The sequence below is a fragment of the Phalacrocorax carbo genome, chromosome Z (genome assembly GCF_963921805.1).
Source record: "Phalacrocorax carbo chromosome Z, bPhaCar2.1, whole genome shotgun sequence".
Taxonomy (NCBI): Eukaryota; Metazoa; Chordata; class Aves; order Suliformes; family Phalacrocoracidae; genus Phalacrocorax; species Phalacrocorax carbo.
This window is the reverse complement of record NC_087548.1, coordinates 4240460-4264909: the sequence shown is the minus strand read 5'-3', so window position 1 is coordinate 4264909 and position 24450 is coordinate 4240460. Positions and strand designations below refer to the sequence as shown.

The 24450-nt window shown below is 43.4% G+C and overlaps 1 protein-coding gene across 3 annotated transcripts in view; it reads right to left on the bottom strand.

Annotated features, from left to right (window-relative positions):
- The window catches only part of SMAD2 (SMAD family member 2), a 62913-nt gene that overhangs the window by 2466 nt on the left and 35997 nt on the right, over positions 1-24450 (bottom strand). The window contains exons 3-10 of one of the 3 annotated variants that reach the window (XM_064439293.1): positions 20676-20765; positions 19330-19523; positions 18688-18822; positions 13309-13383; positions 4793-4846; positions 3444-3656; positions 1502-1639; positions 1186-1330 (exon numbers count right to left, since the gene is read on the bottom strand). In XM_064439293.1, coding sequence (XP_064295363.1) covers positions 1186-1330; positions 1502-1639; positions 3444-3656; positions 4793-4846; positions 13309-13383; positions 18688-18822; positions 19330-19523; positions 20676-20765 — 1044 coding nt within the window. The remainder of the gene's footprint in view (positions 1-1185; positions 1331-1501; positions 1640-3443; positions 3657-4792; positions 4847-13308; positions 13384-18687; positions 18823-19329; positions 19524-20675; positions 20766-24450) is intronic. The other 2 variants (XM_064439294.1, XM_064439295.1) reach the window with 2 other exon arrangements.

The window sequence follows — 24450 nt, the reverse complement described above, 5'->3', positions numbered from 1 at the left end:
AAGATAAACATACAAGGAAACTGCTAGATGTTGTCAGAAACACTACATCAAAACACAGTGTGTGGTTTCACTGTGCTAACTGATGCTATCTCAAAGGAAAACCAAACTTTACACCTCTGATTTCCTGTAATCTTACACTTCTACATGTGTTTTGTACCGTAACATCCTCACACAAACAACTGAAGTAAAAATTGTGTTTCTCTTGTCTTCTATATAAACTTGCCTATAATTTTCCACAACAGAGGGCCTTAGTTAAACACCATACAGAAAACCTCAGTAAAGCTGAAGGACTGACACCCATAAAAGCTTTATTCACTCTCCCATATATCTTAGTTTCAGAGATCTGTTATTCAGAAATCTTCCTTCTCATCTCCAAAGTAAAGAAATCAGTATTGGACATATTCTGCCTGAGAAATCCTGTTATTTCACTGTACCCACTCCAGGCATGGGAGTTTTCCCAAACTAGACTGGCAAGACTACGGATGTTAAGCCAGTTTTACCTAGTAATTCTAGGTATCCCAAAGTCAAAGCAAGGAGGCATCAACATTCAAAGGCAGCGGATTAGTCAGACACAAACCCAGCCCCTTCGTTTTTACCGTCAGCACTGCAACCTTTTGCTTTAAGGAAATCTGTTTATATAAACAGAGGAACTGAAAAGGCAGAAAGATTAAGCCAGTGAGAGGATGGATTTCCAAAGTGGCCTGTCATTTCACATTTTCTAGAAGAAAGTGGCTGGGGCCTGTGCTCTCTCAGCACTCCAAAAAACATTGTCATCTTAGCCCTGAATGCCTATGCCAAAACAAAGTGATCCAATAAAAGAACAATCTAAACCACAGGGAATATAACTCTATTTAGTCTCGAATCCTCTCCCAGAGAATGAAGTTCATTATTCCACCGCTGTCAACTCCCCTACAATGTGTTCCACAACACGCTTCTTCAAAATTTTATAACTGGTTCTGTTCAACAGCCCTGGTTTTGCGCTGGGCTGGCAAAAGTCACTTAGCCATCTCAAAGCTGAAACTCAGCCTCTTCTACCCACGGAAAATATGGGTTCAACTTGCAGACAGCATATCTACAATAGCAGCAAGAAGCCTGTAAGTATGGCTTCCAAGCCAGACAAATAGTGTATTATGAAAGAAGAAAAATTATTAACTCTAAATTCAAAAGCAAAGGTTTTTTTCTTACCTGTATTCAGCTCCCCATCCTTTAACAAAACTCATTCTTATGGTACACATTCTAGTAAGCTGATAAACTGCTTCAAAACCCTGATTCACAGATTGAGCCAGAAGAGCAGCAAATTCTTGGTTATTAAAGATTTTTAGATTGCATCCTATAAAAGAAAAAAAAGTCAAAAGGGTACAATCAATGAATATTTGTGGTTGCTACACAGAAGCCCAAAACTATGAAGAAACCCCCTCTATGTACCAAAAGGAAAGCAAATGTCATCCAGGGAATACTTTCATGAGATATTTTTGTGTGAGACCTTTGGTAGGCTACTAACCTGGTGGGATTTTGCACACAGTTGCAGGATGCCAGCCGTATCTTTGATTACAGTTGGGGCTCTGAACAAAAATCGCACTATCGCTTAGGCACTCAGCAAAAACTTCTCCACCGATGTAATAGAGACGTACTCCCCTTCCTGTAGCAAAATTCAAAGGAACTCTAGTTACAATATGACCCAAGCAGACTAACAAACAAGCGAGTATTTTGTTTCAGAGAAGGCCAAGGTTGTTCTTTACAACAGAAACCAGTTATCTACAGGACCACACTGCTGGGCTCACAGCTCTAGCAGAACACAATTAACTTGCATTTTTCTTCCACAAACACACAGTATTTGAAGGGGAAGCAGAATAATTTTTGGTCGAGAGTGAGACAGAATTTTCTAGCCATGTAACGGCTTGTAACCAAATCCAAGTTAGGAAGCAGTGTTCATTACCAAATAACTTTTTCTCTTAAAGAAATACCAGAATTGAAATTAAAAGATTAGATTAAACAGATTTAAAACTTGTGCTAATATTAAAGTGTTGTATGTGAAGTGGCGCAGACCACTATGGCAAAAAAGGAAGACAAGTATACTATTTCAACACTCTCCGCTTACATGCGCCCACACTATTTCACAACCCACTGCATACCCCTTCTCTGTACTACTTCAACAAAAACAGGACTTCACTTAGCCCTGTTACCAAAAAAATACCCATAAGAAAACCTATTGTTCACTTTTAAATTGTGATCTTGTTCTCTCTCTCCGAGTGGAAAAAAAATCTGTATAGGTTTATTTCTAGCACAAGTGAAGTAATGTACAACTGATCTCCTAAAGAAAACTATTTATAATTAACAGGTCCTTCAAAGGCAATAGTTTCTCTTTCCCTTTTTCTTTAAAGTTATTTTTCAAACAAGATGCAAGCTGCTCTATAAAAAAAGGTGAGAGCTCCTTACATTTTTGCTTTTCCTCATCATTGACCATTTTGATCAGTCAGAACAGGCACAGCCTGGGTTTCTATACATCTAAAATTTTATTAGACAAGTATTTGGATTTGGCATAGAGGGAGTCAGAAGGTTCTACTAAAGAGGTTGTTCTTTTTTACTAAAAGTAAAAACAAAAAAGTCTTGTGAATTTTGCTAAATAAAAGAATCCAGGAGGAAAAAAAGGAAAAGAAAAAAAGTAGCTTATTGAAGAATTTCAAGCCAAGATGCTGCACTGTGGAAAACAATATTATTTACCAACCATTACAAAGACAATCTTGATCCTGTCAAAACAGCCTGTTATCTCAATGGCAGCTTTTCCCATTTCAGAAAAGAATTCAAGAAGTTCTACCAATGCCCATTCTGCATTTTATAAGTTGGAATAAACTAAGCAACATGTTAATATTTTGTAATTAAAGCTTAAATTTCAATTATAAGCAACTCTGAATATAAATGCTACCCAGGGCAGAGTGGCCCAACGAGGAGCCTGAAAGCCAAAAACCTGCCCCTCAGGATGCTTTAATCCAGCATCTTTTTCCAGAAGGCGAAGAACAGCAACGTGAACAGAAATCCCATGAAGTCGGGTGGCTTCCTCCTGTGCCGCTCTCAGCCTGACAGCTGTATGACTGCTGCTGCCACCAACTTAGTGACTACTGACTAAGGAAAGGCAGCTCCTTTCAGCTCCAGCCACCACCACATCCCTTCCCAATTGCAGCTGGCTGTGGTAGCAGAAGCTGCTACATTTCTCCCTGATTTCAGAAGCAGTGACCTCTGTGTCTTTCCACTTCTGCACTTCTGTCCTTAGCAAGAGAGACCAACTCTCCTTGGCAAGCCTTGAGAGAAAAGTTCAATGGCTGGCTGCACAAGGGTGAAAGGGATCCCAACTCACAGGTCTGCCCTTCCTACTTGGATCATTCAAAATAATTTAATGGCTAAAATGAAATTAAATAGTTAAAAGATCAGAGATCAGAGATTTTTACCTATGTGTCGCCTTGTCATTTCCACTGTAGCATTTCTGTTTACATTGGAAAGCAGACCTAGACAAAATCGTTCTGAATTTGATGGATCTGTAAAGCCATCTACGGTCAGAGAAGGCTGTGATGCATGGAAGGTTTCTCCCACTCTTTGATTCAATTCATAATAAGCTATTGAACACCAAAATGCAGGCTCCGAGTAAGTAACTGGTTGCAAGTCTAAAAAAAAAAAAAACAAACCAAAAAAACAAACAAACAAAAAAACCCACAAAAAACCAAGCTTAACACAGAATTTGAGGCTTAAAAGACATCTATCTGCCCTGCTATTTGTCGCTTCCAGAAACGACAGCAGTAATCTCCTCAAACTACTCAAATTATATTTTGCTTGCTGTCATTTTTACCTAGCCCAGTAAACAGAATGGAATTCAATATTCCACACAAGGGAAGGACGAGAGGAAGAAGGGGTGATCTAATCTGACCACAGCTCATGTAGTTCAGTACTTGCATTTTGCTCTGTAAAATGATTAAGCTAATGTTGCTGAGTGCCAGACATCGAAACACTTCTGTTGCCTTTCTATAACTTGCAAACATTTAGGCAATGCTAAAGAAGAGATTAAACTATCAAATACTGAACCACACAAAGGGAAAAAAATATTAATATGAAAATTATGTTCCCTTGTATTACACTCTATCTTATACTGTCTCTTTAGATAAAGGCAGCTCTAAGCTCCCTTTACTCTCCCCTACTAGAGCTCGGTATCTTCCCTGTGCATCTTCAGCTTTCCCTGCGCGGCTTCCCCTTTTTACCTACCCTAATTACTTACTCAGCGTTCTGAACAGCATTTTCCTGTCACATCCATTCCTTAAACAAACCCAAGGGAATTTGATCTTCCTGAGGCATTTATACAGACACACAGCAATGGCACCTGATCAAAGCAGGCAGGCAACTAATGTGGGAGCAACAATTGTGTTGTGGTCACAGGTGAAACAGTGCATGAGAAGAGCAGCAGAACACACGTACAAGGGAGACAGCAAGTCTGGGCAGCACTATGGATAGACTAACATCCTTTAAACTATTTCATAAATGCTATTCCTGCACACACAACTATATTATTCTTTCTCTTTGCTAGAAGCTCAACAGTTACAGAAATAGTGTCATTATTAACAAGTTATTAACCCAGCCCTATTATGTTTATCAACAGGAAGACAAGCCAATAGTCTCCTCCTAATACAGCTCTTACTTTTTAAAAGTATGTTTTCATTTTTAATGTGATTTTTTAATATATATATACACACACATATATAAAGAAGAGTCATCACACACAGAGAAACAATTAAAAGTACTTCCAGCTTACCCAAGCTATGATTAACTGGGGAGAGAGTACTAGGAGACAGCTCTGCTGGAGATCCTGTTGAAGCAATACAGACTGATTCAGAGCAAATTATTCTGGTTATTTCAGATGGGTAGGTATGACCATTATCTAGATACAGTTTTACATTACAATCCTTTGGAATAAGAAACCTCAGAAATCCTACAACCAGTTTTCCAGCATGTCACATGCTTATTCTGAATAAAGATTACATTTAATTTTGCAGACTCCTGGGAAAATTTCCAGACTCCCGGGAAAATTTACCCCCCTTGTAAAGACTCGATTAACACCTTACTGTCGCATTTGGCAGAGCTCTCACTTCACGCTCTGTGAACTTAAAACTTTGTTTATGCACTTCTCCATTGAGAAGGTAGTGACTTCTTCCCAAATTCAGTGAGAAAAGCTAAGAAAAAGCGGATGAGACAAGATATTACCTCTCTATTCTCAAAGGGTTTATCTCTATGTGCTGGTTTTGGCTGAGAAGGGGTTAATTCTCCTCACTGGGGGTCAGGTACCTTTCCAGCTTCCCTTCCCCGCTCCACCGGGGCTTTGTGCCTCTCGTTGTTGTTTCTTTTAATTTTAATTATTAAACTGTTCTTATCCCAACCCACGAGCGTTACCCTTCTGATTCTCTCCCCCATCTACCGGTGGGGCAGTGAGCGAGCGACTGTGTGGGGCTGAGCTGCCGCTAAACCACAACAAACTTTTTTGGTGCCCAACGTTGGGCTCAAGGGTTGGAGATGATAACAGCTGCTGGTCACAGCACCATGTTGTCCTTTTTGCAGTTGGTGTTAAAGATTGGTGTTGGTTTGTTTAGTCTGCTGTGTTCTGCTGTGATTAGTAACGTTTTGCCTACAAGATTTGTTATACAAACACTTGTTTTCAGCTTTATCTGGTATTTGGGGTTTTTGCTAAAACCGTTACTGTACTTTGGATACCACCTTGTTGAGGCAATTACCAATTATACCTCCTCCTCTGAGAGATTTTATATGGAGGAAATACAGAATAGTACCTTTGCAACTTTGTTCTATGATGTCTCTGCCTTTGTTACAACAACGTTTTTGTATCTTGAACATCCTTGGGTGGTTAAGGTGCACTTATTGTTAGTTTTTGGGCATGTTGTTTTGGTTTTGACTAAGCAATTTAAGAATATCACCCAGAAATCTGCCCCAAGGCTTGATAGTTACGAGTGGCAGGGCATGTGGGATAGCATGGGCAAATAGCTAGGGCAGTGGGCACCCCCAGTGTTTTGGAGTTTCACCCCTGAACGAGTGCAGAATCCTAAAAAACTAGTAGAATGTTTGGAGAAAGTATGTTGTTATGCTGGGAACTCCAGAGAGACACAGATAACTGCAACATGCTGGGGCCTGGCCCATGCGTACTGAGCCCTGCTCAACAGTATTCAGTGCTCCCAAGGGGAAGAGAATGTCTCTGGATTGAAATGCAAAGTGACTGGCACTGTAGACAATCCAGCCCTGATGACAGGCACTGCAGCCACTCAAACCCCCAGGACAAGTACTGGAAATGGTTCAGAAAATAAACCCTTACCAGTATCAGTTGATCCCATACACAAGAAGAAATATTGGAAACGGACGTCAACTTGTTTAGAACGGGATGATGAAAAAGCAGGGCCATCACGGGGAGAGGAGAAAGAAGTTATAAATGAAATAGAGACCACCAGGTCCCTGTCCTTGAGCAAGTTGCGATATATGCGAAAAGATTATAGCTCACATTCAGGTGAGCACATTGCCACCTGGCTGCTCCGATGCTGGGATTATGGGGCTCAGTAGCCTGGAACTAGAGGGAAAAGAAGCCAAACAACTGGGATCCCTTTCTGGGGAAGGGGGCATTGACAAATCAATTGGGAAAAAACCACAAGTCCTCAGCCTCTGGAGGGGACTCCTGTCCGGAGTGAAGGAAAGGCATCCCTTTAAAGAAGATTTTACATATCGCCCAGGAAAATGGACAACTATGGAGAAAGGCATCCAGTATCTAAGGGAATTAGCTGTGTTTGAGGTGATTTATGGTGACCTGGACGATCAACGGTCATCCAAAGATCCAGATGAAGCCGAATGCAGACGACCCATGTGGTGGAAGTTTGTACGGAGCGCACCATCTTCGCATGCAAACTCATTGGCAGTAATGTCCTGGAAAGATGATGAGACACCAACGGTGGCAGAGGTGATAGATAGACTCCGGGATTACGAAACAAATATCTCTTCCTCGCTCGTCTCTGCTGTGGAGAAACTATCCCAAGAGGTCCAGCAACTCAAAGAAGATCTGTCCTGCTCCCCACCTCGACAGAGTAGTGTCTCAGCTGTTAGGAATAAGCGTCCTTTGGCTCAAAGAAGGGGATACACACCACGGGCCACCCTATGGTTCTACCTGCGTGACCACGGAGAGGACATGATGAGGTGGGATGGCAAGCCTACCTCGACCCTAGAGGCACGAGTGCATGAACTGCAAGGAAGAACAGTCACTCAGGGAGGCTCTTCCAGGAAAGCTGCTGCTCCAGTTTCCAGCGAGCAAGTCCCCAGACAGAGGAGTAGAAGTGCTGATTTTATTTCTAAGTGTAATAGAGGGACTCCTGATTCACATTTACAGGAAGTGAGTTGTGACTGCCATGATCAGGACTAGAGGGGCCCTGCCTCCAGCCAGGTGGAGGAAAGGGATAACCGGGCTTACTGGACTGTGTGGATCCGATGGCCTGGCACGTCCGACCCACAGGAGTATAAAGCTTTAGTGGACACCGGTGCACAGTGCACCTTAATGCCATCAAACTATATAGGGGCAGAACCCATCAGCATTGCTGGAGTGACAGGGGGATCCCAAGAGCTAACTGTATTGGAGGCCGAAGTGAGCCTAACTGGGAATGAGTGGCAAAAGCACCCCATTGTGACTGGGCCAGAGGCTCTGTGCATCCTTGGCATAGACTACCTCAGGAGAGGGTATTTCAAGGGCCCAAAAGGGTACAGGTAGGCTTTTGGTGTAGCTGCCTTGGAGACGGAGGAAATGAAACAGCTGTCTACCTTGCCTGGCCTCTCGAAGGACTCTTCTGTTGTGGGGTTGCTGAAGGTCAAAGAGCAACAGGTGCCAATCGCCACCACAACAGTGCACCGGCGGCAATATCGCACCAGCAGAGACTCTCTGATCCCCATCCATGAGCCCATTCACCAACTGAGGAGCCAAGGAGTCATCAGTAAGACCCCCTCACCCTTTAACAGTCCCATATGGCCAGTGCGGAAGTCTAATGGAGAGTGGAGGCTAACAGTAGACTATCGTGGCCTGAATGAAGTCACTCCACCGTTGAGTGCTGCTGTGCCAGACATGCAAGAACTTCAATACGAACTGGAGTCAAAGGCAGCCAAGTGGTATGCCACAATTGATATTGCCAATGCATTTTTCTCAATCCCTCTGGCAGCAGAGTGCAGGCCACAGTTTGCTTTCACATGGAGGGGCGTCCAGTACACCTAGAATCGACTGCCCCAGGGGTGGAAAGACATCCCTACCATTTGCCATGGACTGATTCAGACTGTACTGGAACAGGGAGAAGCTCCCGAACACCTTAAATACATTGATGACATCATCGTGTGGGGCAACACAGCGGAAGAATTTTTTGAGAAAGGAGAGAAAATAGTCCAAATCCTCCTGAAAGCTGGTTTTGCCATAAAACAAAGTAAGGTGAAGGGACCCACACAAGAGATCCAGTTCATTGGATTCAATGGCAAGATGAAAGTCTTCAGATTCCAATGGATGTGACTGACAAAATAGCAGCCATGTCTCCACCAACTAGCAAAAAGGAAACACATGCTATCTTGGGCATTGTGGGTTTTTGGAGAATGCATATTCCAAATTACAGTCTGATCATAAGCCCTCTCTATCAAGTGACCCGGAAAAAGAATGATTTCAAATGGGGCCCTGAGCAACGACAAGCCTTTGAACAGATGAAACGAGAAATAGTTCATGCAGTAGGCCTTGGGCCAGTCCAGGCAGGACAAGATGTAAAAAATGTGCTCTACACTGCAGCCGGGGAGAATGGCCCTACCTGGAGCCTCTGGCAGAAAGCACATGGGGAGACCTGAGGTCGACCCCTAGGGTTTTGGAGTCGGGGATACAGAGGGTCTGAAGCCCGCTATACTCCAACTGAAAAAAGATATATTGGCAGCATATGAAGGGGTTCGAGCTGCTTCAGAAGTGGTTGGTACTGAAGCACAGCTGCTCCTGGCACCCCGACTGCCAGTGCTGGGCTGGATGTTCAAAGGAAACATCCCCTCTACACACCATGCAACTGATGCTATGTGGAGTAAATGGGTTGCACTGATCACCCAGCGGGCTCGAGTAGGAAACACCAGTTGCCCAGGAATCTTGGAAGTGATTATGGACTGGCCAGAAGGCAAAGATTTTGGATTATCACCAGAGGAGGAGGTGACACGTGATGAAGAAGCCCCACTGTATAACACACTGCCAGAAAAGGAGAAGCAGTATGCCCTGTTTACTGATGGGTCCTGTCGCCTTGTGGGAAAGCATTGGAGATGGAAGGCTGCTGTATGGAGTCCTACAAGACAAGTAGCAGAAACTGCTGAAGGAGAAGGTGAATCGAGCCAGTTTGCAGAGGTAAAGGCCATCCAGCTGGCCTTAGACATTGCTGAACGGGAAAAGTGGCCAGTGCTCTATCTCTGTTCTGACTCCTGGATGGTGGCAAATGCCCTGTGGGCGTGGCTACAGCAGTGGAAACAAAGCAACTGGCAGCGCAGAGGCAAACCCATCTGGGCCGTCACATTGTGGCAAGATATTGCTGCCCAGGTAGAGAACCTGGTTGTAAAGGTACGTCATGTAGATGCTCACGTCCCCAAGAGTCGGGCCACTGAAGAACATTGGAACAACCAGCAGGTGGATCAGGCTGCTAAGATTGAAGTGGCTGAGGTGGATCTGGACTGGCAGCATAAGGGTGAACTATTTCTAGCTCGGTTGGCCCATGACACCTCAGGCCATCAAGGGAGAGATGCAACATACAGGTGGGCTCGTGATCGAGGGGCGGACTTGACCATGGATGTTATTGCACGGGTTATCCACGAATGTGAAACATGCACTGCAATCAAGCAAGCAAAGTGGGTAAAGCCTCTGTGGTATGGGGGACGATGGCTGAAATATAAATATGGGGAGGCCTGGCAAATTGACTATATCACACTCCCACAAACCCGCCAAGGCAAGCGTCATGTGTTTTCAATGGTAGAAACGATGACTGGCTGGCTGGAAACATATCCTGTCCCCCACGCCACTGCCCGGAACACTATCCTGGGTCTCAAAAAACAAGTCCTGTGGCGACATGGCACCCCAGAGAGAACTGAGTCAGACAACGGGACTCATTTCCGAAATAACCTCATAGACACCTGGGCCAAAGAGCATGGCATTGAGTGGGTGTATCACATCCCCTATCACGCACCAGCCTCTGGGAAAATCGAAAGATACAATGGACTATTAAAGATGACACTGAGAGCAATGCGGGGTGGAACATTCAAGCACTGGGATACACGTTTAGCAAAAGCCACGTGGTTAGTCAACACGAGGGGATCTGCCAACCGAGCTGGCCCTGCCCAGTCAGAAATCCTACATACTGTGGAAGGGGATAGAGTCCCTGTAGTGCACACAAAAAGTATGCTGGGCAAAACAGTCTGGGTTCTTCCTGCCTCAGGCAAAGGCAAACCCATTCGTGGGATTGCTTTTGCTCGAGGACCTGGGTGCAATTGGTGGGTGATGCGGGAGGATGGAGGAGTCTGATGTGTGCCTCAAGGGGATTTGATTTTGGGCGAAAACAGTCAATGAACTGAATGGCACAATGTGAACTGCTATATAATATTGTGTGTCACCTCTGTGTTGTATCAATAATATCAGAGTACGAGCCTCCCAACCCATGGAAGATAAACTGTGAAACAAGCCGTGCAGCAGTGATGGAACGATGACTGACTCAGTATGCAGCAACCCAACGCCACACACACCATCTCTCCCACCCTGAAAGACTGATACGGCAGATGGAGCCCAGAGTCATGGACTGGGTGAACTCAATGGACAGTTTAATGGACATTTTACAGGGAAGGTCCATGAACTAAGGGAATGCTGTCTGTGTATTATGTTAAAGGATGGGAAGGGGAGGGGTGGTGGGTGGTAAGATTGTATTGGATGGTATGGGACCTGGGCATGGTGTAGATGGTATGGAATAAGGGGTGGAGAATGTGCTGGTTTTGGGTGAGAAGGAGTTAATTCTCCTCCCTGTGGGGGTCAGCTACCTTTCCAGCTTCCCACGCTCTGCCACATGGTGGGGGGGCTGGGAGGGGCAGGGCCATGGTGGGGGCGGTTGACCCCGACTGGCCAATGGCATGTTCATTCCATACCATGTGACACCATGACTAGTATATGAAGGGGTTGCAGTTTGCGGCTCAGGGGCGGTGTGGCATCGGGTCGGTGGGCGGTGAGCAGCTGCGTTGCATGCAGTTTGTTTCGGCGGTTCGTCCCCCCTCTCTCCTCCCTTCCCCCGGGGCTTTGCGCCTCTCATTGTTCTCCTTTACATTGCATTTCTGTTGTTGTTTCTTTTAATTTTAATTATTAAACTGTTCTTATCCCAACCCACGAGCGTTACCCTTCTGATTCTCTCCCCCATCTACCGGTGGGGGAGTGAGCGAGCGACTGTGTGGGGCTGAGCTGCCGGCTAAACCACGACACTCTAGAAAAGAACAAGCTGGATTTCCTCATTTGAGGAAATTATTCTTTCCTACAAGAAGGATGGAAAAAAACCTCAGAAAAACATGAACTCTCCGCCACAATTTGTGCACTAGTACGCAAAATACAGAGAGGCTTTACACAGAAACATTCCTACAATGACTGCTGATGTCAGGCTTTTTTAATTAAGGTACTTATTGTCACATAGTGGGAAAGTATTGCAGTTCTTGCAGAAACTAGTGCAGTTAATTCCAATTAACAGAAAAAGGTTGCTAACATTAGCTAACTAAACACACACTCAAGTCTGCCAGCACATAGCAGGAGGCTCTTATCCAGCACATTAACTGTGCTTTGTCCAAGTCTAAGGCCAACCAGATTATCTAAAAACCCTTTCATACAAAGGCACAAACACTTAATGTTTCAATTACTCTTCCAATAGAGCCTTCCATACAAGCATTAATTTGAAACACGGCAGAAGCGATGAGGCTGTCAGGATTGAAGAGACAGGTTCTCAAAATGCAGCATTTCTGTAACTTGTTTAGGCCAAACAGACATTTTGCTTCAATGAATCTGTTTCCAGAAAGTAAAGTTAGGGGTAAGTTGAAACCACTCAACTATTAAAATCTATTTTAAGGCTTTCTGATGAAGACTTAATTAGACCTGTATGCTTTTGTTAAGAAACAAATGAAATGTACTTAATATGGCACAGGATGTTTTAAAAGCATTCCCCTAGCAAAAAATTATTTTGTTCACAGAAGACTGAAAGTGATATTTTAAACAGAAAACACCAGGTTGTACAGAGTGTTACTGCCATTGTAATTTGGGCTGAATTCACAGAATCCCAGAATGGCGGGGGTTGGAAGGGACCTCTGGAGATCATCCCGTCCCACCCCCTGCTTGAGCAGGCACACTCAGAGCAGGGGCACAGGACCGCATCCAGGCGGGGTGTGAATGTCTCCAGGGAAGGGACTCCACAACCTCTCTGGGCAGCCTGTGCCCCTGCTCTGGCACCCGCACAGCAAAGGAGTTTTTCTTCATGTTTAGGTGGAACTTCCTGTGTTCCAACTTGTGCCCATCGCCCCTTGTCCTGTCATTGGGCACCACTGGAAAGAGTCCAGTCCCATCGTCCTGACACCCACCCTTCAGATATAAATAATTCATGCTGCTGTGCAGAGGGATCACAACTAGTAATCCCAAATCCCAAGTGTTGTGGTTTAACCCCAGCCGGTGACTGAGCACCACGCAGCTGCTTGCTCACTCCCCCCTCGGTGGGATGGGGGAGAGAATCAGAAGAGTAAAAGTGAGAAAACTTGTGGGTTGAGATAAGAACAGTTTAAGAATCGAAATAAAATAAAATAGTAATATTACTACTACTATTAAAAGAGTATACAAAGCAAGTGATGCACGATGCAGTTGCTCACCACTCGCCAACCCATGCCCAGCCAGTCCCCAAGCAGCAGCCCCCTGGCCAGCTTTCCCCAGTTTATACACTGAGCATGACGTCATATGGTCTGGAATATCCCTTTGGCCAGTTGGGGTCAGCTGTCCTGGCTGTGCTCCCTCCCAGCTTCTGGTGCATCTCCAGCCTTCTCAGTTGGTAGAGCATGAGAAGCTGAGAAGTCCTTGATTCAGTGCAAGCACTACCCAGCAACAACTAAAACATCGGTGTGTTATCAACATTATTCTCATACTAAATCCAAAACACAGCACGGTACCAGCTACTAGGAAGAAAATTAACTCTATCCCAGCTGAAACAAATCTTGAAAGTAGTGAAAAGTAAATGTTACCTGTATCCATGCTTTGGTTCAACTGCTGGTCACTCGTTTCTCCATCTTCACTGATATATCCCGGAGGTGGTGTTTCTGTCAAAAAAAAAAAAAAAAAAAAAGAAAAAAGAAAAAAAAAAAAGAAAAAAAAAAGGAAAAAACCCAAACCACTTACTGGTTCAATGACTGGGGAAATTTGTATGAGTTAGCATTTGGGGTTTTTGTCCTCAGGTCTTCAGGAGCTCCATATGATACCTGAATACTGAATTAGAATTTCATTTTGCTGTCCCTTTTTGCCTTCAGCAGGGCTTCAAACACATTACCTGCCTTATTGTCTATGTAAAATGTATCATCCCTTGTATGCCAGTCAATCACTCAAATGTTATACAATTAACATATAATCCTTGTTTGTTCCATTTAATACAAGACACTTTCACTACAATGAGTAACAATTTTGCAATTGTGATCAACAGCTTTCACATTTAGTAGAATTACAAATGAAAAAAACCATCTAGTGGCTTCTACAAAAGAGTGTGCTGTCTTTATGTAGCATAACCATCAGATCAGATGCCTTCCCATGCCTCATAGAAGTTGCTAGATTTAAAGGCTATTTTTCAGTTCAGTGCCCAAATCCATTTTTCTTCAATACCCAAGAGTTTATTTCACTCATTAATAACTATATTATCTAACTAGTTACACTGCACAAGCTCTATTATCACTATTACTTCCAAGCTCTATTAAAACAATTATATATTCTTTTAACTAGCTTTCTTTAAAGATGGAATTTCACAGACCAGAGTAAACTCAGTAACAAGTTTGAAGCATTCTGATGCTAGAAACTGTGTCTAATTCCACATAAATATCTTCAAAACCCAGGAGAACATGGCTGTTCCTTTTCTCCATTCAAAATTCACTTTGTAATCCAGATGATGAGTTAACCAACTGCCTTTCAGGAAATAATTTTCTTTGAACTGGGCAAATGTCTTTTCCTATATATTAAAGGCAAAACCTGGATTTTTTTTTTAGTGAAAGTGTTTGAAGCTAACTACCTCTACAATTGCCTCAGAATCTGAGAGATTAAACAAGTTTAATTACATTATTACCAAACAGCAAAAATTTAAAGATAAAGCCTTTTGCTTAAGAATTAAAATCAAATTATATCAAATATCATGTCTGAGATTTAAAGCAATGTAGCACAATCAGAAGGAAGTCAGCAAGAGGAAACTAGATTAAGTCAGTTGATTAAATAAAAATGAACTGAAAGAATTATATCTCTGGTTCACTCTGTGAAACTAGTGTGCTAAATATAGATGTGACAAAATTCAAGTGAGAATTTAAAAGGAAGATTAAAGGAAATCTTTACTAGCAAGTACGATGACAAAAGTCATACTTGTTTTGAACATTTTTATAGAATTCATTGTGATAAAGTGGACTCCGCCCATCTCCAAATCACTTGTTATAGTTAAGCCCACAGCCATGGTAAAAGGTCAATAACCATTTCCGATCCAAACCATGCCTCTTGTTTCCAGTTGCCAATCCAGGCTCTTTGGCACAGATTATTTTCCATGTCTAGTCTCCATCTGAACAGAGAAGACTTCCTCCACCTAGTACTATTAATACTGTTTTAGGGTCAGAGGTTGAACACCACCACAGCTGGAAATAAATGCCCAGATGCAGCATTAAAAATTCTTAGCAGAGCTCGAATGTTGCCAGAAGTTTATACAATGCAGATCAGCACATCCGTAACCTGAAAGGGAACGCACAGCCCCAAAGGCCATCCCGCACCTTCACGATCGCCATCTTCCCAGCTGTAGGTGAGACCAACCTCTCTGCAGACCAAGTACTGTGACAGTATCGTGGTGCAAAACTAGCATGGTTGTTAGTCTGGCCTACCGCTAAAGAAAACGGTTCTCTGAAGCAGGCTGTCAAGACACACAAGACCTATCAGAACCTAGTTAAGTATTCAAGATTAAGTTAGCAAGGTTAAATAAAGATGCCATGATATGAATACAACAGGAGGGTGTCAGTGACAAAGAGATTGAGGCAAGGTGCGGTTAGCTGCATAAACATTTGAAGATCATGAGAATAGAATCATAGAATCGTTAAGGTTGGAAAAGACCCTTAAGATCATCAAGTCCAACCACCAACCTATCACTGCCAAGTCCACCACTAAACCATATCCTCAAGCACCATGTCTACCCTTCTTTTAAGTACCTCCAGGGATGGAGACTCAACCACCTCCCTGGGCAGCCTGTTCCAATGTTTGACAACCCTTTCAGTGAAGAAGTTTTTTCTAATATCCAACCTAAACTTCCCCTGGCGCAGCTTGAGGCCATTTCCTCTCGTCCTATCGCTTGTTACTAGGGAGAAGAGACCGACCCCCACCTCACTACAACCTCCTTTCAGGTAGTTGTAGAGAGCGATAAGGTCTCCCCTCAGCCTCCTCTTCTCCAGGCTAAACAACCCCAGCTCCCTCAGCCGCTCCTCATCAGACTTGTCCTCTAGACCCTTCACAAACTTCATTGCCCTTCTCTGGACATGCTCCAGCACCTCAACATCCTTCTTGTAGTGAGGGGCCCAAAACTGCACACAGTACTCGAGGTGCAGCCTCACCAGTGCTGAGTACAGGGGCACTATCACCTCCCTGGTCCTGCTGGCCACACTATTCCTGATACAAGCCAGGATGCCATTGGCCTTCTTGGCCGCCTGAGCACACTGCCGGCTTACGTTCAGGCGGCTGTCAACCAACACCCCCAGGTCCTTTTCCTCCAGGAAGCTCTCCAGCCACTCCTCCCCCAAGCCTGTAGCATTGCATGGGGTTGTTGTGACCAAAGTGCAGCACCCAGCACTTGGCCTTGTTGAATCTCATACCGTTGGCTCCGGCCCAATGATCCAGCCTGTCCAGGTCCCTCTGTAGGGCCTTCCTGCCCTCCAGCAGATCGACACTTCCACCCAGCTTGGTGTCATCTGCAAACTTACTCAGGGTGCACTCAATCCCCTCATCCAGATCATCAATGAAGATATTGAACAGGACCGGCCCCAACACTGAGCCCTGGGGAACACCACTCATGACTGGCCGCCAACGGGATTTGACTCCATTCACCACCACTCTCTCGGCTCGGCCGTCCAGCCAGTTTTTACCCAGCGCAGAGTGCACTCGTCCAAGCCGTGAGCAGCCAGTTTCTCCAGGAGAATGCTGTGGGAGACAGTGTCAAAGGCCTTACTAAAGTCAAAGTAGACAACGTCCACAGCCTTCCCCTCATCCACTAAGCGGGTCACCTTATCATAGAAGGAAACCAGGTTAGTGAGGCAGGACCTCCCTTTCATAAACCCATGCTGGCTGAGCCCAATCCCCTGCGTGTCCCGCATGTGCTGCGTAATGGCATTCAAGATGATCTGCTCCATGACCTTTCCCGGCACCGAGGTTAGGCTGACAGGCTGACAGTTCCCCGCATCCTCCTTCCGACCCTTCTTGTAGAGGGGTGTCACATTCGCTAGTTTCCAGTCATCTGGGACCTCCCCGGTTGACCAGGACTGCTGATAAATGATGGCGAGTGGCTTGGTGAGCTCCTCTGCCAGCTCCCTCAGTATCCTTGGGTGGATCCCATCCGGCCCCATGGACTTGTGAACATCCAGGTGAAGAAGCAGGTTGGTGACTGCCACCTCTTCAACAACTGGGACTTCATTCTGCATACTAACTCCATCTCCCAGCACAGGGGCCTGACAACCCTGAGGATGACCAGTCTGACTATTAAAGACTGAGGCAAAGGAAGCATTAAGTACCTCAGCCTTCCCCATATCTTTTGTAGCAAGGTTACCTTCCACATCCAACAAAGGAGGGAGATTCTCCCTGGCCCTCCTTTTGTCACTGATGTATTTATAAAAACATTTTTTGTTATCTTTAATGGTGGTGGCCAGTTTAAGTTCCAGCTGGGCCTTCGCCTTCCTAATCTTTTCCCTGCATAACCTCACAACATCCTTGTAGTCCTCCTGAGTCACCTGCCCCTTCTTCCAAAGGCGGCAAGCTCTCCTTTTTTTCTTGAGTTCCAGCCAAAGCTCCCTGTTCAGCCAAGCCGGTCTTCTCCCCCGCCTGCTCGACTAACGGCACATGGGGACGGCCTGCTCCTGCGCCTTTGAGACTTCCTTCTTCAATAACATCCAGCCTTCCTGGAGTCCTTTGCCCTTCAGGACTGCCTCCCAAGGGACTCTGTTAACCAGACGCCTTAACAATCCAATGTCTGCCCTTCTGAAGTTCCCGCAATCACCTTGAACAAGACTTTTTGCAAATAATTACCTAGTTGCTTTCACTCATTACCATAGCACTGGATTTTCAAACGGTGGCTTTCCAGTAAGCTGTTTGCAAATGCTATCAACAGCCCTCAGACTGAATCAAAAAAGTATACATAAGCTAAGAAAGCAACACCAACTTCTAGGCACCTTAAATTGCTCTTTAAAGATCTGCTGTCCCTAGGTGCCAACAGATGTGGCACAAATTAAACAAATGAGATCAAATTAATTAAAATGTTTTTGGGTCCATTTAAATTCTTGGATACATTTAAAAAAACCACAAGCAATATCCTGTTGACACATAGATACAATTTGTACATTGCACATATTTGAGTTTCAAGGAAGTCCTCTTATTCTTCGTGAGAGTCCAGATCTGAATTTTCAGCTTGTTCATAACATAGCTGCATTAAACATTTATGAGAAAACTTCAGCTTTGCTTGGTTTTACACTCCAGGCAACTTCCTGAAGCGACAGAAAACAGGAAGCTGGGGCAGGAAACAAAGGTGACTGATTTTATGTTTCAATAAGGGTACGGGCTTTTGGGTGCACTGTAGCAGATTAGTCTTGGTATTTGTTTTGTGGTGGGGAAGAGGCAAAGATGGGGAGGAGGAATTCTTTAAGAGTTCAATATTGTTAGGTTGTTCTTTCATACTAAAAAGACAAAACTGTATGCACATAATAGAAACAAATACACAAAGTAGACCTTGATCGATTGTGAACTACAGATCAAAACACTTTTTAAGCCAGTGTTTTGCAACTTAAAGTTTTCTCCACATACTACATGTGGTGAGACTGAGCAGCAGCTACTCAGTCTCCAATACACAGCATTTGGCAACCCCTATATGTTTGTAAAACAGGCTTAAAGCATCAGGGGAAAGTCTACTTTGTACTCATTAGCATTTTAAATCTTAAATAAGCTATTGAACCCAAGTAAGCTATTGTGTTCTGCACAGCAGAATGTATTTCCATTGGAATTAATACATTAAATCAACTAAATCTAATTTATTGGTGCATCTTTCAATTAATTTGATCACTTAGGAGGATGAAACTACCATCTTTGTTCCAGCGGTACAATGATAAGTGTACTGTTTGCGGTGGCAGTTAAGAAAATACCTGGTATATAATTGCTCTGCGGTTCAATTCCAGCTGGAAAGTTAGTGTTTTCAGGAATGGAATGGGTATAGTCATCGAGAGGCGGAAGCTCCGTTAGAATCTCGGTGTGCCGTGGCACTAGTACGGGAGGCAAGACTGGAAAAGCAAAATTCAAAGCATTAATAAGACCCTCAAAACACACACTTGGGAGAGCTTAAAAAAATATCTAAAACTTCTAACAACTTGTTCAGATGTTTTGAAATTTTCTGACTCTTAGTACTGCTAATACTGCAGTTGTACTGTGAGTTACTGGAAGAAACAGATTCCTGAGATGCCTCGAGTAAGACTATTCTACATTAGCAAAGGAAAGTCATCTCTTATTCTCCTTGTCATGCCGGACTGTACTTAGCCAGCTGGAAACTGCTAGCAGTACTGGAAGTGTTTATCACATTATTCAACACATTTGTAAAGTAAAGATTTTTCAGTATCTTTATTATCAAAAACTTTCAGGGGATGGTATTCTCAAAAGCTGTATCTCTAATAGTCTTGCACTTCTGGCAAGAAAAGGCATCATCTTTCTCTATTTTTCATTTAAAACATTATGCTGAACAAGTATGTACAGATGCTGCTATAGAAAGTCAGAAGCAGAAGGAGTCGTCCTACCTGGCGTCTCCACTCTCTGGTAGTGGTAAGGGTTTACACACACTTCATCCTTTTTAAGATTAAAAGCATATTCACAGTTTTCAATTGCTTTAAGTTCATGGTGACTGTGAAGATCTGGCCAGCGCCACAAACGACAGTAAATAACATGTGGTAATCCTTTACGATGAGATACCTGTAGTCGGCCATCGAGAGATCTATATGGGAAAGATGTTGAGAAGCGTTTACAGACGGCATGCTGTCTCTTAATCGCTCAAGCAACAGTGTACACACACAGGATGAGTAGTTTATTTATTCTCAGAATTCAGTGGATTGACACTGTTAGTGACATTTATACTTTTGTTAAAAGGCTTCAAATGTGATAAAAATTATGGTATCAAGCAGTGTGTCAACTTATTTTTGAGCTGCTCAAATTATTGCCAGTGAATTTAGAGTTCATTAAAAGCCACTTTACCTCCAGCCAAGTATTTAGGGTGATTGCTTCATATACATTTTTTTAAATGCAGAAGACAGTTGTTACAAAAAAAATAAAATAAAATCACACACTTAACAGTCCCTTCCGCTGCTAAACCCCACAGCTTTGCTGTGGCGTGGATGCTTTATGGCTTTAAGCATAAGAACTCCCACAGGACTGCAAATAAGCCTATAAGCAGTCAGCTGCCCAAGTGATCCACATGACAGTATAACTGTAATGCAAGAAGCATGAATGCACATCTTGTAAGGGCTGTACAGTTTATCTTCTTGACTTCATCTGCCTCGCTACCAGCTGAAAAGGTTTTGCTAGTTTTAAGACAGACTGCATATGCTTACACAAATGCAGATGTTTATGATTGTTATGGGATGGGAGACAAACCTCAATACACAAATCAAGCAATGTGACATGAAAAAATAAAGATCCTGTGTAGAATTTGCCCACCATTAACTACTAAGAATTTACAAACAATTCTTTAGTAGCTCATATCTGAGCCAATTAGCAAGATTTAACTGAAAGCTTGTGGCATACAAAGCAGTTTAAAGACTTTGTAAGATTAGGTCTAAAGAATTAAGCATCCCAACTTTGTTAATATAAATACCAAATCACATTAGAGCTTGCATTTAACAAGTCTTCCCATTCTTTCAATGGCACCGGCATGAAAAAGGAATATTCCAGGATTAGAGTTTCATTGGTCAAAACATCAGCTGAGAACACTTGGATTTCTACACTGGCAAGCAAATATTTTAAAATGCTGTACCATGAGAGGCCTAGGAAGCATTTTAGTCTTTTACAGCTAAAGCATCCCATTACAGACCCTCCAAAGCCAATCCCTCCCACAAGACTTCTATGATGTGAGAGAGGGCAGAATATTCACCTGGTTTGTTCAGAGAAGCTGTAAAGGCCTGTTGTATCCCACTGATCTATCGTGTTTGGTGTACTCAGTCCCCAAATTTCAGAGCAAGTGCTGTGCATAAATTGAAAACAAAAACAAAAACTTGATATGAATATGGAACATGGTTATTCAAAACACCATGATGTCAAACACGGAAAAATGTACAGAATACTTCCTTTCACATAGAAGATAGAGCATTGTTAGACTTGCATTTAAACTGACATCTCATGCTATATTTTCTATATGAAAGAGGCTATCAAAATGGAATACATGATTCAAGGTAAATGATAATGGTTTTAAGAGGTGAACAAGTTCTCTGGTTAAGTAGTCAATACAGTTGTAATGCTCCTTAAAACAGGCAAAACTTCCTCAGCCTAGCTGGTAACAAATTTCAATTTTAAAGGGTAGTTTCTGGATATTTTTTTTTGTTTTTGTTTGTTTTTAAACATAAGCTTCCCTAAGTCTTCAAACAAAGGCCATGTGTATCTGAAACTGAACATCACAACCTAACTTTCAGGTACCACCACTTCAGCATTAGTCTCATTCTCCATGCACATACTAATTTGCTGCTTTTCTCAAAAAAGGAAAATTCGGACACTGAAGAAAAGCACATTGTAGCTGATACTTCCCCACTGCTTTCTATACTCTCCTTGATTAAAAAACTAAATATTCTCTTCCACTGTATACAAACCACAAAGTTTAACACAGTTTTACAGTACAGTATTTTAAGTCTTAACTACAGAATAACAAAACTTTAATTGCTAAATCAAGCAGGAGGAAAGTAAAGACAAGTAGTTCTTTACCAAACTAGTTCAATGACAAGATCACAACAAAAGGAGCCTCCACTGACAGGCATGAACTAAAAAGCAGCAGCAGATTTAAGTAAATCAAGAAAACAGCATGGACTTGTAAACGGGCAGCACATTTTCAGAATCATAAATCAAGCTCAGCTCTATCACAGCCTTGCTCTGTGACCACTAAAACCTGACAGTTTATTTTACACAAGTAACACACAACTGGACTTCGCACCTCAGAAATTAAGAGAATTCAGTTGATGAGCAACTTACAACTCCAGTCACTAATTACAAAGCCTGAAGTTTGGCCAAGAAGGCCAACAGCATCCTGGCTTGTATCAGGAATAGTGTGGCCAGCAGGAGCCGGGCAGGGATGGGGCCCCTGTGCTCGGCACTGGTGAGGCTGCACCTTGAATGCTGTGTTCAGTTTTGGGCCCCTCAGTACAAGAAGGACCTTGAGGTGCTGGAGCATGTCCAGAGAAGGGCAACAAAGCTGGTGAAGGGTCTGGAGAACAAGTCTGATGAGGAGTGGCTGAGGGAGCTGGGATTGTTTAGTCTGGAGAAGAGGAGGCTGAGGGGAGACCTTATTGCTCTCTACAACTACCTGAAAGGAGGTTGTAGTGAGGTGGGGGTTGGCCTTTTCTCGCAAGTCACTAGTGACAGGACGAGAGGAAACGGCCTCAAGTTGTGCAAGGGGAGGTTTAGATTGTATAGTAGGAAAAATGTCTTTACTGCAAGAGTGGTTAGGCATTGGCACAGGCTGCCCAGAGAGGTGGGGGAGTCACCTTTTAAACTGTCTTTATCTCAAACCATGAGTTGCCTCAGTTTTACTCTTCTGATTCTCTCCCCCGTCCCACCAGGGGGGAGTGAGTGAGTGGCTGCGTGATGCTTGGTTGCTGACTGGGGCTAAACCACGACAGGACTATGCTCCAATTCCAATAATCCACAAACACTGAAGAGCCTGCATGAAATCATCCTGTATGTTCAATAAAGTCAGCTCAACACAGCTTTTACTGTTCACTGGAAGAAACATCTCAGGAAACAAAGTGGCCTCTCCACTCTCCCATTCTCATAAAAGATCCACTGCCTAAAAGATACAAGGATGCTCCCCCAGCCCTACGTCACCCAGACAGTAAACTAGGGCTCTTAATATTCACACACACACCCCCCCCAAATCAGAATGAAATTCCTCACAATCATAAAAAGCATACTTCATACACAGCACTTTGTGAAAGGCCACAGTATGTTCATTCATACGCAAGCAATAGTGGGACAGAGGGCAGACACTCCTACTCATCCCAGAGAGGTAGTGGCTGGAAAGAAGGTGACTGCATTCTGAAAGATGTTTGAACCACCACTAAAACCATCTAAAAGGGAGTCAAGAGGTACAGATTTTTTAGTAGTTCAGAATTACTGCCCCAAAATAAATAGGAGGCATTCTCCTCTCCTAAACCTTTCAGAAGAGTCCCAAATCCCTTGTGATGTGAATAGTTCTCCTATGCCTAGTCCATAAAGAATTTGGAAGAATCAAGGACTAACATCTGTACTTATAAGTCAAGTCTTGTCTGGAAACATTCCCAGGCCCTGGAACATGATCGTGTATGCTAGAAGGCAGCTAGGACATTCCCCAGCAGTGGGCTGTGCCGATTAGTGTTCTCCCAGACAGTTCCCAGGTTTGAGTCGCACGCCATCAGGACCACTTGCCCTGGCGGTTCAGATGCAGCCACCCTGCCCTGGTAGCTAAGAGTTTAAGAGTACGGATGAGGCAGTCCCAAGCCAGTTGGCCCCGCTGCCCGGGAACATTCCCAGGCACGTTTAATTTATTAGGGGGGAGGCAACCAAGACATATCACTATTTCACCTTTAGAAAGCAGACTGCCCTCAAACCAAAGTCTAGAAGTACACTTCGGGCTTCATGTTTTACCAAACAGGGGTTTTTGGTTTTGAATTCACTGTATACTGCAGCACTGGTAAGCCATTGTTTCAAAAATATAATTTAGTTCCTACATCCAAGCTGTACTTAAATCTTTCCTGTGTAGACAGCACTTAAATACGCTCCAAAATACAAGCTTGAAGCTAATACACATCCTCCCATCAGAGCAGACACTTTCATTCCAAGGAGCATTTTTGTTGCTGCTCTCAAAACAATTTGTTTGACAGAAATGAGGTCAACTATACAAAAGCTAATATTTTTCTCTTTTCAACACTAGCTTAGATTAGCAAATCACCATGTTCTGTGGCCTCCAGCACTCCCAGAGCAAGCTTGCTTGAATACTAGATTGCTGCTTTTGCTGACCCCACAAAATAAATGAATTTATTACAAGGGATTTCAGGGATATAAAGCATCAAATTGGCTCAGTTTCCCAGGTGTTTTGAAGTTCTAACAAAAGAAAACTCTTTCCTAGAGAAAGGAGAAATGCTCAAAGGATACTTGCAAAGAATAAGAACTACTCTTTGAGACGCAGGGATTTTTAGGGAAAAGTCAAAGCCTAGCAGACATCTGGTTAAGCTGCTACACACTAAACCTGGAACAACTTAGTCCCACAATTCCTGTCTCTGGACTGACCAGAGGACTGATGTGGTGAAGAATGGGTCAGACAAGTTGTTATTGGGTGGAATCGAAGAGACTTCCGTTGGACAGAACCTTTCCTTAAGTGGAAAGGGTTACAAGAGTTGGCATTTCAACCTGACTTTTCATCTGCTTATAAGGAGCAGCATCTCAGATGATATTGTACAGTTCTGGCAAGAAGATTCTTTAATGTGGCTATCAGCATGGAACAGCACACAGTATGCCTTCACTTCTTCCATTTCATCATTTCCTTTAACAGGAAAGTCTGAGTTCCAAAAAACTCTACTCTGGGCAAGAAATTACCTAAACAGCAAAGAGCTGTAGCAATACTTCACAATTTTGAGACAAAGTGCCAAAACTGCCTTTCTTTAATAAAACAGAAAAATACTGACACA